Raw genomic sequence first — 14,201 nt, forward strand, 5'->3', positions numbered from 1 at the left:
AGTTTCTTACAATGCTCTGCTGGAATTTTAGACCATTCTTCTTTGGCACACTGCTGCAGGTCCCTGATATTTGAAGGGTGCCTTCTCCAAACTGCCATTTTTAGATCTCTCCACAGGTGTTCTATGGGATTCAGGTCTGGACTCATTGCTGGCCATCTTAGAAGTCTCCAGTGCTTTCTCTCAAACCATTTTCTAGTGCTTTTTGAAGTGTGTTTTGGGTCATTGTCCTGCTGGAAGACCCATGACCTCTGAGGGAGACCCAGCTTTCTCACACTGGGCCCTACATTATGCTGCAAAATTTGTTGGTAGTCTTCAGACTTCATAATGCCATGCACACGGTCAAGCAGTCCAGTGCCAGAGGCAGCAAAGCAACCCCAAAATATCAGGGAACCTCCGCCATGTTTGACTGTAGGGACCGTGTTCTTTTCTTTGAATGCCTCTTTTTTTCTCCTGTAAACTCTATGTTGATGCCTTTGCCCAAAAAGCTCTACTTTTGTCTCATCTGACCAGAGAACATTCTTCCAAAACGTTTTGGGCTTTTTAAGGTAAGTTTTGGCAAACTCCAGCCTGGCTTTTTTAATGTCTCGAGGTAAGAAGTGGGGTCTTCCTGGGTCTCCTACCATACGGTCCCTTTTCATTCAGACACCGACGGATAGTACGGGTTGACACTGTTGTACCCTCGGACTGCAGGGCAGCTTGAACTTGTTTGGATGTTAGTCGAGGTTCTTTATCCAACATCCGCACAATCTTGCGTTGAAATCTCTTGTCAATTTTTCTTTTCCGTCCACATCTAGGGAGATTAGCCACAGTGCCATGGGCTTTAAACTTCTTGATGACACTGCGCACGGTAGACACAGGAACATTCAGGTCTTTGGAGATGGACTTGTAGCCTTGAGATTGCTCATGCTTCCTCACAATTTGGTTTCTCAAGTCCTCAGACAGTCCTTTGGTCTTCTTTCTTTTCTCTATGCTCAATGTGGTACACACAAGGACACAGGACAGAGGTTGAGTCAACTTTAATCCGTGTCAACTGGCTGCAAGTGTGATTTAGTTATTGCCAACACCTGTTAGGTGCCACAGGTAAGTTACAGGTGCTGTTAATTACACAAATTAGAGAAACATCACATGATTTTTCGAACAGTGCCAATACTTTTGTCCACCCTCTTTTTTATGTTTGGTGTGGAATTACATCCAATTTGGCTTTAGGACAATTCTTTTTGTGTTTTTTCATTTAAGACAAATTAAATGAAGATAATAATACCAAAGAATTTGTGTTTGCAATGATTTTCAGGAAGAAACTGAGTATTAGCTGACAGAATTGCAGAGGTGTCAATACTTTTGGCCACAACTGTACCTCCTATACTTGCCTCCCTAGACCTCTATACTTGCCTCCCTAGAGCCCTATTCTTGCCTCCCTAGACCCCCTATACTTGCTTCCCTAGACCCCTATACTTACCTCCCTAGATGCCCTATACTTACCTCCCTAGACCCCTATACTTAACTAACTAAACCCCCTATACCTACCTCCCTACCGTAGAAGTGCACAAACTGCACAGTGTCTCACATAAATCCTACCGTCTTGTCCTATGGAACCCTTGGCCCTCACATTTGGGATGTGGCACTGTATGGTGAGCCCTTACTGCTTTTAGACTATCTCCGTAAGGGCTCATGTAGACAGCCAATGATTCTCTCATATGAGCAAATCGTGTCACATATGCAAATGACACTCTGATGAAACTGATCAGAATGTGAGTATAGTCTAATTCAATTTTCTCAACTATGGAGAAGACGGAGAACAAAATTTCTCCATCTTCTCCATTGTGTCAGTGTGCGGAAATCAGACTGCAGTAAGATGTCATCCGAGTGCAGTGTGATATTTTCCACGGAGTCATTGACTTGTGATACAAACATTTGATCAAACTAAGACATGCTGCGATTTTTTTTTTTCATTGTCCAATTAAAAAATCGGATATGTGCACGGCCCCATAGACTAACATTGGTCTGGATGCCAGTCGGACCGCAAATACGCTCGTCTGTACCAGCCTAATACTCCATCCTTTGGAGCCCGGCATGAATATTTTTTATCCTATGAAACCAGACAAGAAAATATAATAAAGACCCATTGATGTCTATGGTGCACACAACCGTAATCCTGTATAAAACCATAGTCCGAGGCCTGACTTGCACGCCAGCCATGTTTAATTCTCCCGGTGCTCGCTGCCAGGCATCTCTTTCAGTAGCTATCAATATTCTTATTTTATAAATGATATATTTTGCATTCTTTTCAGTTTGGTGACATGGGATAATTTCATTCTCCGGTGCAGTAACGTGCCGGTTACGTAGCCGCCGCTGTTCATGTGTATTTCCCAGGTTTCCAGCATTTCCCAGTGTGAATGTAAACTTTGTTCCATATTTAAATAGGTTGTTTGAGGGCAGAACGAGGGTCATTAAAGCCATACAAAGTGAGTCCCTTGCTCTGAATAATGAAGCCGAGCTCTGAGAAAGCGTTTTATTAAAGTGCAGTGTAGGCAATTTTGGCTGAATAGATACATTGACCTGTTATACATTAAACCGCCTGGGAATTGACTGTGCGATCTCGCTTGTACCCATGTAGCAAATGCAATGTCGGAGGCTGTGGTGCATTAACATGGAGGGGCCTCACAAGGGCTGCCGGACTCAACACACCCCTTGGGCGGACGGGACCGAATGTGAGCCCGGAAAGGTGAAAAACTTTTACATTTCTAATTTTGAATAACTGGTCTTTGTCATCGCAGTTACGTGATCCTTGTCTAGGCCGGTACCATGAAAGAGCCATCATGGAGATGCTGATGTCATACAGGAAGCAGTAAAAATCCCGCACAAAGACGCTGTGAATTCCCACGTCGATTTTCCCACAGTTCCACTTCGCTGCTCCCCAATTGCAGACCCAGGGAACCATCTCGGAGGTTCATTGTGGTGAAACGTCCCTGCTGTTCTGCTATAAAATGACTCCGGCCACAATGAAATAGATAAGAGGAGAAGTGGAGACTGTGTTTGAGGGTTCACATCAGCAATCTTCACCGTGGACTATACAGGGCAAGAATAATGTCATCTCCTTCCTTTCTAGGTCTACTCAAAAATTTGGCACTGAGAAGGGAGAGAGATATAATATAGATAGATATTAAATAAAAAAAAATCCATAAATCACGATGAGGAGGCTGAATGCAAGGTCAGGTGACTGATAAACGGGATGTCATCACTTCCTGTACAATCGCATCCTGATCATCAGTCATTTCACCGCTGCAGCCAATCAGTAGTCTCAACTGACTGTTAAACAGGATGTCATCACTTCCTTTGTGATGACATCTTGTTCATCAGTCATCTCACCACTGCAGCCAATCAGTGATCTCAAATGACTGTTAAACAGGATGTCATCACTTCCTGTGCAATCACATCCTGCCCATCAGTCATTTCACCACTGCAGCCAATCATTGGTCTCAGAGCTCAGATGACTAATAAACAGGATGTCATAGCTACCTGTGCAGTCACATCCTTTTCATCTGTCATCTCACCCCTGCAGCCAATCATTGGTCTCAGGGCTCAGGTGATTGATAAACAGGATTTCATCACTTCCTGTGCAATCACATCCTGTTCATCAGTCATCTCACCCCTGCAGCCAATCAGTGGTCTCAGAGCTCAGGTGACTGATGAAAAGGATGTGATTACACAGGAAGTGATGACATCCTGTTCATCAGTCATCTGACCACTGCAGCCAATCAGTGATCTCAGAGCTCAGGTGACTGATAAACAGGATGTCATCACTTCCTGTGCAATCACATCCTTTTCATCAGTCATCTCACCACTGCAGCCAATCATTGGTCTCAGAGTTCAGGTGACTGATAAACAGGATGTCATTGCTACCTGTGCAGTCACATCCTTTTCATCAGTCATCTCACCACTGCAGCCAATCAGTGATAACAGAGCTCAAATGACTGATAAACAGGATGTCATCACTTCCTGTGAAATCACATCTTTTTCATCAGTCATCTCACCACTGCAGCCAATCATTGGTCTCAGAGTTCAGGTGACTGATAAACAGGATGGCATTGCTACCTGTGCAATCACATCCTTTTCATCTGTCATCTCACCCCTGCAGCCAATCATTGGTCTCAGGGCTCAGGTGATTGATAAACAGGATTTCATCACTTCCTGTGCAATCACATCCCGTTCATCAGTCATCTCACCCCTGCAGCCAATCAGTGATCTCAGAGCTCAAATGACTGATAAACAGGATGTCATCACTTCCTTTGTAATGACATCTTGTTCATCAGTCATCTCACCACTGCAGCCAATCAGTGGTCTCAAGGCTCTCATTGGAAAATCCCTTTTGCGCTCTACGAAGTGGTGGCCATAGGAAGCTAGAATTTTACTATTTACCGTAATTCTACATGTTTGCTGGGGATTTGGAGCTCTGTATCAGGCCAACAAAAACCACGACTACCACAAAGATACTTGTGAAATTATTCAGCACAGATTAAAAGGTGGACATAAAGAAAATAGTGAGATAATGAAAATAATATAAAAAGAGTGGCAAAGTTATCTCCGGATTTACCCTGGATCAGCCTGGAAAGCTCCATCTGGTCCAGGCTTCTCGGCACAGAGGCAGCCACAATTGGGCAATCATGGGCAGAAAGCCTGTCCAACGTGTAATTATTGGTATAAAATCTGAAAAAGCACTTGTTGATAAGGAAGGAATTTTCATTCTCCAGGTGGAATATAAATTCCATCTATGTCCCGGGTGAAACAGGATTAAGTTACGGCCATTGTTAGAAGTTGACCCCTCAGGTGCAAAAGGCTGGGGTTAAGAAAAATTCAAGTCGGAGAAACAGAATAAGGTCAAAAGAGATGAAGTTTCATAAGCAGAAAGATTCTTGTTTCACTAAACTTTATTAAATCTTGAGAAAAAAATTTTTTCTTCTTAACTTTCACTTTATTTGCTCCGGTATAGAGTTTCCTAATTTGTTTCATAACATGGGCGTAATTGATGGAAATTAGGGTAGTGGTGAATCCGCTGTGTTTCTTTTATTGTGATAACGGAGGGGTCTTTTTGCTTCGGACATAATCTCAGATCCAGGTGATCATGCAAGGAAAAGTCTGCCCCCTGCAGTCTACATTTGGAATTGGCATAGAGAGTGTCCCAAACCTTGACTGTTGCCATAGGTAAAGGACATGTAGCCCAGGGTTCCCAGCACTTGCGATGCACCCCAAAATTTCCTTCTTCCTTTTTAGCCCATTTATTTTCTGCCCCAGGATGGAACCACAGAATTCACCGGATCTGCGTATAGAATATTGACTGGGTCACACTTATCTTGAGAGCAGGGACCCACCTGAGAATGGAGACGTGGCTGCACATGTGTCTCTCTCTCCGTTCCCTTCTATGGGTGTTCCTCTGCAATTGGACAGTCACACAAGTCCGAAATGTGGGATCTGCATCTATCAAACATCTCCCTTGGATATGTCATAATGCCCGAGACCCATAGTAGTTCACCTGATCTTTTCGATCAGAGCACTACCATAGGGAACTGGGACGGACACGTACAGAAGAGGGCCCCTGTCCATAAGCAGTCAATGGGCCCTCTGCTGTCCAATAGCTCATCATAATGCACAATTCCACCCTTTTTGGAGATAGATGTGGCCCCCTCACCTCTTGGCCACCATGATATGTTCGTCCCTCATAGGGAAGTATATTACCTATGGGGTCAAACTCTGCTCATGTATATTCAATACCTTGCCTTTTGCCCTTACCTTAACCATTGTTCTAGCTCAACCTTCCATATCCCGATACCACTGATGGAGCCTCCTGCTTCTTCTTCCTAAAGATCACAGAAAAGACCCTAGTGATATGGGGCCTAGGGTGCTCGGTGCTTACATAGTCATCTCATGCTGTAAGGAGAGCAGCCTTTAATTAGAATTTCAGTTGGTTAGGTAGGGTCTTTCTGAAATGTAATGATGGGGACAGGCATCCCTTCTGCAATGCTCTTCTAGTTTTTCGTTGTCTGCAGGTGTCTTCTCTATACCAAATTATACTATGAGATTATTTCGGCTCCAGACTAAATGCATTTTCCCCGAAACCTCCCCTGACCTTGGTTGAGCTTTCTATCAGCTGATTCAGAAATCGCCTCAAAGTGAGGAATTACGAAGGAAGACATTAGAATTCCTAGAAGCTGAAATCATTGGTTGATGGTCTTCAATGAGCAAAGTGAGGACCAAACTAAAGAGGACCTGACACCAGGTCTGAAGTTTCTGGTTTGAGCACTTATTTTATTCCAGCTGCTCACCTGAGTATTCTGATTTTTGCTTTCTATAGGTCTTTTTAGTTAGTTCTAATTTTATCACCTTTACCAAGAAAGTGGGTGCTTATAAGATAATTATGCTATGTGCCCTAGGAATCCTGTGAGCCACTACCCTTTGGTAAAGACCATAAAAATTAGGACAAAATGAAAAAGCCTATGTCTCTGGAAACATTTGGCATATTTATTTAAAAAAATGGATTATTCAAGGGATCAGTGGGAATAAACTAAGAAAACGAGGTGGCAGGTCCTCTTTAAATGGAAATTCATTGGAAACCTCCCTGTAGTACCAAAGGAGTAAATGACTTGGTTTAGGAATAGGAAGAGTACATATAGACAGCCAATCTATCTAATATGGAGCCTTACAAGAGGTTACCCCATTGCTAGATAACCCTTTAGTATAACCGTTGTGTCCTTCCTTATGTTTCTTCGGAGCTTGATATATCCAAATATAAAAAGCTTGAGAAGACCATCTTGGCCAAAATATATACCGTATATTGGAAGTTGTTTATGCAATATGTGTCTATAGGTTGACCACCCAGTGGTTGCGCCCGTGAATTAAACCATTCTTTTTACAGAGAGGAGCTGAAAACCCTGTCCTGTTCAGTCATAGAAAGTGATGAGTAGAGCTGGTGCCAATTGGTTTTCACATCCCATTCCATAGACCATGTCAGACGGGAGCAAGATAGCCCCCCCTCTTACCAGACCAAATCCGTGGCTCTTCTTTTGATTACCTGGCCTGGTTTGATGTGATCTTTGCAGCATGATGACGTTGCACCAGACTGACCAATTATAACAAAGTGCCCCGGGTGCTGTCAGGTAAGAGGCGGTTGACCCGTTCCCGACCATCTGCCATTGGCCTCTGTCATGGTTGATAAGCTGGGATGTGTGAATCGATTTACACCAACTCTGGTGACGAGGACCTAAAATCACGGTTTAGAGCAAAGGTGATTGTGCGCTCTACATTGGCATTAACCCCGTATTATCATTGCCAACAGCATTGCAAATACGGCTTGTGTATCCCGAAAGAACGCGATGCTTCAGTTGTCGATGGTTCCTGGGGACCTTGGAAACCATTTGGTGCTTGCTCTAGATCTTGTAGTGGTGGGATCAAAACCGCCATTCGAGAATGCAACAGACCTGAGTAAGTACATTTTGTATTACATTACATCAGTTTCTACCTGCGCAAGCAAATACCGAGTGTCATAAATGTTGAGGTCCCTCAAATTCATGGCTCCCATATTTTCGAAATAGAGTCCAATGGAGTAGTTAGCATGCTTGAAGTCTATGGCATCACAGGACCCCTGTTCTTATGATGCATTAGGTCCCAATGTTCAGACCTTCACCAATCATACCTTTATTACTAATCCTGTAAATAACTAATACATAGTGGGATAAGCCTTTTAAGAAGGAAATACTCTTTAAAACATACAGTATGTATTCTGTATATTAAACCATTTGGACACTACTTTTAAGAACTTTGCACCCGATGATCAACTGATCGCTACAGTTCTGGCTTCTCTATCCAATTGCAATCAACTGATATCTCCAAGGAATACTTTGTGCACCTGCTCATTTTTCCTGCAGTGGCCACTACAGGGCAAATGTAGTATTACATGGACCGTATTTAAATGAATGGGCAACTATGTAATGCATGGACACGTCGAGTCCTCCCAACAGGGAGCCACTCTTTTCATCTGCACAGTTCTAATTCTGCGGCTCTCCCCCCACTCAATTTAAACCCTTATGATGTCGGCATATCCTTGGAAGACAAATTTAAAAAGGTTATTCAGGTAGGGCTCCTATAAAACTGAATTTTGTCAAATTGTCCTCAACTTTTTTTTTTTTCTGTTTTTCCAGGCCAAAGAATGGTGGTAAATACTGCGTGGGACGCAGGATGAAATTTAAGTCTTGTAATACCGAGCCCTGCTCAAAGCAGAAGAAGGACTTCAGGGAGGAGCAGTGTTCTGATTTTGACGGGAAACATTTCAATATCAATGGCCTACCTCCTAATGTGCGCTGGGTGCCTAAATACAGCGGAAGTACGTGCTGCCCCATTGTGCCTTCCTCTCGTTCTGCTGAATTTAAACGTTATTGACAAAGCATTTCTATCTGTCCGCAGTTCTAATGAAGGACCGGTGTAAACTATTCTGCCGGGTGGCAGGAAGCACAGCCTATTATCAGCTCAGGGACAGGGTCGTCGATGGGACGTCATGCGGACCAGACACAAATGATATCTGTGTGCAAGGACTGTGCCGGGTAAATACTTATGCGCTTGATTTGTGCAGTTCTCATTTCTATCTCTTGTGGCCTGTACTAAATCACTGAGAACAATGAAGAAGTGAACAGCGGAGGGAAGATGGTACCGAGTCCGGACCCTATAGCTATAAGGAGCATGATTAGTGTGAGTGCAGGAAAGAGGGCGACAATAACGATTAATCAGAAAGGTAATGGGAAAAGAAAGATAGATAGATGATAGAAAGATAGATGATAGATAGATAGATGATAGATAGATAGATGATAGACAATAGATGATAGATAATAGATAGATAACAGATTATATATGGATAATAGATAAATAGATAGATGATAGATAATAGATAGACAATAGACAGACAATAGATGATAGATAGATGATAGATAGATGATAGATAATAGATGTCATCTATCTATCTATTATCTATTGTCTAATAGATAATAGATAGATGATAGATAGATGATAGATAGATAATAGATGATGATGATAGATGATAGATAATAGATAAATAGATAGGTAGATAATGGATAGATAGTAGAAAGATGATAGATAGATATGGGATAGGTAGATTATAGATGGATAGATAAGGAATAGATACAGTAAACAGATATATAGATAGATATAAATATATAGGTAGATAGACAGATAGGTAATAGATAAAAAAAATAAATGCAGCCCTTGTCATGCAAAAATGGGTGCAAAGCCGCCAGGGTTATCACCAAAAGTCTTTTGCATATAAATACAAAAAATGGAGCAGAATTTCAAAGTCAGATGGTGAAAATGGTGAGATGGTGATTTTAATTAGCTCAAGCATGGGCTGAATAAAATCCATTTTCTCCAATCTGACTTTGGAGTGATGCCCTCATTTTTTTATTTAGACAGATACAGATAAACAGATAGGAAATCTCTGTGCTCTCTTTTTCCAGATTCACCAAAAAATGGCTGCTGCATTCCGTTCCTCAGCTTTTACACAGACCACGATAGTTGTTCCTTATTGGCTGTGATATACCATATGATTTGATAGCTACAAGGCATTATGATGAAGCCTGCGCTGCCGCGCCTGACGTCATGTGAGCCTTCTCTGGCTCATGTAATTTTCTGTTTTCTGTGAAATAGTGGTGGACACATTTTTTTTGGCGATTCGTGTGAAACGAATTGCAAATTGTTCAAATTGGCCCGTTCCAACGAACTTCCTAACATTCTGATAGAGATCCCTTCACTTCCACTTGCAACCAATGCCATCATCACCAAACTGCAGATTTTTTCCCAGGGCCATTGCGCTGTGGAAGCTTTTAAGGGTCTTGTCTTCATAATGCGTGTGTCACATGTATCATCCTCAACATTTTGCTGCAGTCAGACAGGAATTTGTCTTGTAGGGGAAATATAGGAACACATGGCAGATACACTGCTGGCCGTGGAATATAAGGAGGGAGTGAGTCACCCTTATGGTTGATATGCGGGGTCCCTCTGCGCTGTCCATACCCCCTATGGGGCATATGTCGTTTATAGCGTGTGCGGTATGTGACTTTTTCTTTCCTTTTATCGCCATTCCTATTGTTCTTTTATAGTAATATTACAGTAGTAAATGTCGCATACAATTTTTCCACTCTTTTGTTTGAAAGATCTTTTAGTATTTGGCAGTATTGTTCTGCCGCTTCTGAAAGATCCATTGTGTTCCAGTCCGGCCGTGAGGGCGAGTTACCCCCCCTTTTGTCAATCACAAATGACATTATGTGAAGTTTCATTGTATCCAATGAGAAAATGATGAAAGGGCTTTTCCAGCTTTTTTTTTTTTTTTTTTTTTAACTACTGCTTCATATTTTCCTTGTGCCCTGATCAGTCATTTTATTGTAGGTGCCTGAGCGTTTTTTTTTTTTTTTTACTTTTATTATTCTATTATACTATTGATATATGCAACTAAGTCTGTGTAACCATGGAAACATATAGGTATGCATTGGAGCTGTGGGCACAAAACGGTGAGATTTTTTTCAATATCCATCTGCACATTTTAGATTGGGGCAATGAAAAAAAAAAAGTGTCGGCATGTGCATGCAAACCCTTTAAAGGGAATCTGTCACCAGGTTTTTGCTATGTAGTCTGACAGCAGCATAATATAGGGCAGAAGAGCCTGATTCCAGTGATGTATCACTTACTGGTCTGCTTGCTGTCATTTTGATAAAATGACTGTTTTCTCTGATGAAAATGTAGCAGTGTTCAGATGCAGAAAACTGTACAACCCCTCCCACACCACTGATTGGCTGCTTTCTGTGCTCACTGCTGCCAATCAGTGACAGGGGCCGGGTTGTACAAAGCAGCAGGACTAGCAGGTACGAGACAACTAGTCTTCTAGCATTAACCTCAAGCTCCTAAAACACTGATTTTTATTGAGGCTGCAACACACAGCCTGGTAAGTGACACATCGTTGGAATCGGGGTCCCCGCCCCTGCATCATGCTGCTCTCAGATTACACTTCAAAAGCCTGCTGCCAGATTCCCTTTAAAGCTCAGACAAGTGCCTTATCGGGGTTATTGCCTTTAAAATATAATGCGAGACACAGGGGCAAGCATTACAAAACTTGCCTCTAATACGGTTATTGAATGTAAACAGTCAACAGCTTGAAAAACTTCCCCCCCCAAGGAACTCAGGGCAGATTGTGTGCGTGGATTCACAGAAGACCCCAGATTCCCCCCAAAAAATCAAGTTTTCAACTCTGGTGACCCCGGTTGTGCCCTAGACTGGCACCTCATTCTCTTGGCACATGTTTCTGTTCAGGATGTGGAGAAAATTATGGGGCTTTTTTTTTTATCAAAATTTACTGATCTTTTTGCTAGAATGTCTAAATTTCCACTTTACGGCTTTGGGTCAATGTCAGATTAATTTTTGCTGAATTTAAAGTAGAACTTTTATGACAACAGAGAATTTGAAGGGGCGCTGAAAATCACGCATCATTTCACTTTCTCGTCTTCTTCACTGAATATAGACTCGAGCCATTTGCTTTCCTTTAAATGTTTTTTTTTTTTTTAACATTTTTGATGAATTTTTGGTGCTGACCAATACTATCGTGTGGATCGTAGTAACAACAGCGCCATCTACAGGCTCGGGAAAACGTCTACTAAACAAACAGAAGCCGGACACATCATCATCCAACGACTTCTAGTAAATTATGATAAAACATGAAACCCTATCTTCGTTTATGTCTGGGGGAAAAAGAGGGAACTTGGCCCAAACTTTAATCAAGTTCTTAAAGGGACATCACACCTAAAAGTTTATCTCCTCTATATCTGCAGTAACATTCGGTGCAATCTCTAATAAAAAAAAATATTTTTAAATAACGTATTGAGACATTTTGGGTCGATAAAAGTACCTATTCATTTAACCCAAGTGAAGACCATTTCGATCTGTGGACGAGTTGAAGTGTCCATGCAGTACATGGATACACCATTCATTTTCATAGATACCATGTAACGCTTGAAAGGGTTATCCAAGTTTTAAATAAGATTATAAAAAACAAAAGACCTGCGAATATTATAAAATAGCCAAATAAACCATACTCAACTCTTCTTCGCCTTGACAATGTTGACCTCCGCGGCAGCATGGCTCTTATTCCTAACCGGTGATGCCCGTAGTATAGCCTGTGACCGCCGCCATCGCCGTGATGATCCCTTTATTTTCTGACCCGTCAAATGATCGAGGTTGAGTTGCAATACAGAATATGGACATCGGGGGTGCTGTTTTGGTGGAAAAAAGTAGATTTTTTTTTTATCCCATAACAATGGGTGATTGGGTCCAATGAGCAGAAATGGTGTCCGTCATACGACCGATCGGGGACTGAGGCATGCTAAGGGAGTCATTGTACTGACAAGGTTGATAAGAACTGTACTTTTTTTTTTTTTCATGGATCTTTTCAATATCTTTTTTTTAAAGCAAGCTGGTTGTGATCACGTCCTAAACTCGAAAGCTAGAAGAGATAAATGTGGCGTTTGTGGCGGGGACAATTCTTCCTGCAAGACCGTAGCTGGAACGTTTAACATAGTACATTACGGTAGGTAGCTATAAAGAGAGGGTTTGGCCGTACTGTTTAGTGCCGTAAGAATACAACTTTCAACATGACATGTTATGGTTTATTTAATGGTGTTTTTTTCCACTCCTCCCCACCCACTCCCTATATCCGTCCCGTCGCAGCTCGGGTCTCAATGTTTTGGCTGTAGCAATGACATCACGTCAACAGCATCAACACTATAGCCAATCACTGAGCGTAGTGGCAGCACTCTGGCTATTTTAGAACATTTGGGGTCTATTTTCCTGAAAGTAGAAAACCCCTTTAAAAGAGTGTTTCAATGCTAAGATACTAATAGGACATGCTATCATTTCATTATCAGTAGGGGTCTTCGTGCAAAGGGGCAGCAGCCAAGTAAATGGAGTTGGGTTGCATTTTGTTTTGCAAGAAAAATTGGGGAAAATCCTCAGGGTTATGATCCCCATCAGAGGATCGATGATGGTCCTGGTGTGAGGGGTGACAGGGCCGTAGTCGTGGCCCACAATGATGGCTGCTTAGGCGCACCCTGGCCACCCGACACATGTATACAATGTCCTCTTTGCAGCTTACCTTCTTTAACGCCTTCTGAACCATCAGGGTCCCTTCTGGTCTGCTGTGGATTCAGTCCTGCTGATTTCATACAAAGAGAGACAGAGTCCAGTTTCAACTTGTAACACACAACTTTACTTGAATGCATTTGCAGTACATCCAGCTCAGTTGCAGCAACATCACAGGGAATATCATAGTACACATCCTTCCTGTGCTTTTCCCTACTTTTTCTAGAATGCTCCTGGGTCGTACCGACTCTTCTGGTACCGCAGCATTCCGTCTGTCCAGCTTTACTACCTTCAGGAGTTCCCCTGTCTGTTTAGCCCCAGTCATGAGGGCACCTGCCCACGTAGTCAGCTGCCACATCTTGATGCTGCCCTGCATTCCACTGTTGCTGTGTCCTTCAATTCTCAAGCCCTGGATGACTGGGCTCCTAGTTTGAAACGTGACGGGGCCCACTGTGTTGCCTGGGCTCTAAGGCCCTGCAGGACTGTACGGGCTCCCTGGCCCTACTAACTACATTCAGGAAATACTCCTGGCTTACCCACAGTAGGCCCCTCCTATATTAGCTATTTATTATACTAAACTCCTATTACTATCCTACTATACCCCCCTCTCTGGCTAACCCTATAACAGCACTATCCCTATATACACAACATACATATATACAGTACATAGCAGCGTCAGGTACATTACAACACATATTAAAACCTTAGTTAACCGGGACGTGTTTGGGGCATGGGTTAGTCTCTGTAACCCCTTACACTGGCATGCTCCCTAAACTGACTAGGAAATGATAGTCTATCTTATTACATCAATTCTCCCAGCGGGAAAAACCCTTTATGGTGGGCAAATATTATTAAAAAACAACCTACTCACCTTTTGTCCTCTGCCGATCCAGTGGCGGCCCTCCCGGTATTTGTTCACAACGAACCAGCACATGACCGCTGCAGCAATCACCTACCGAACTTACTGGATCACTGCTGAGCACTAACCCATAATCCCAGTGCTGCTGAACTGATGAAGCCGG

The 14,201-nt window shown here is 42.5% G+C and overlaps 1 protein-coding gene across 1 annotated transcript in view; it reads left to right on the forward strand.

Annotated features, from left to right (window-relative positions):
* Positions 1-14,201, forward strand: part of ADAMTS9 (ADAM metallopeptidase with thrombospondin type 1 motif 9) — a 256,075-nt gene that overhangs the window by 100,129 nt on the left and 141,745 nt on the right. Inside the window, exons 11-15 of the mRNA XM_073569764.1 lie at positions 2,615-2,722; positions 7,328-7,473; positions 8,190-8,371; positions 8,452-8,588; positions 12,511-12,628. Coding sequence (XP_073425865.1) covers positions 2,615-2,722; positions 7,328-7,473; positions 8,190-8,371; positions 8,452-8,588; positions 12,511-12,628 — 691 coding nt within the window. The remainder of the gene's footprint in view (positions 1-2,614; positions 2,723-7,327; positions 7,474-8,189; positions 8,372-8,451; positions 8,589-12,510; positions 12,629-14,201) is intronic.

Source organism: Dendrobates tinctorius, unplaced genomic scaffold, assembly GCF_039654945.1.
Source record: "Dendrobates tinctorius isolate UK_male_01 unplaced genomic scaffold, ASM3965494v1 ptg000027l, whole genome shotgun sequence".
In the NCBI taxonomy this organism is placed as follows: domain Eukaryota; kingdom Metazoa; phylum Chordata; class Amphibia; order Anura; family Dendrobatidae; genus Dendrobates; species Dendrobates tinctorius.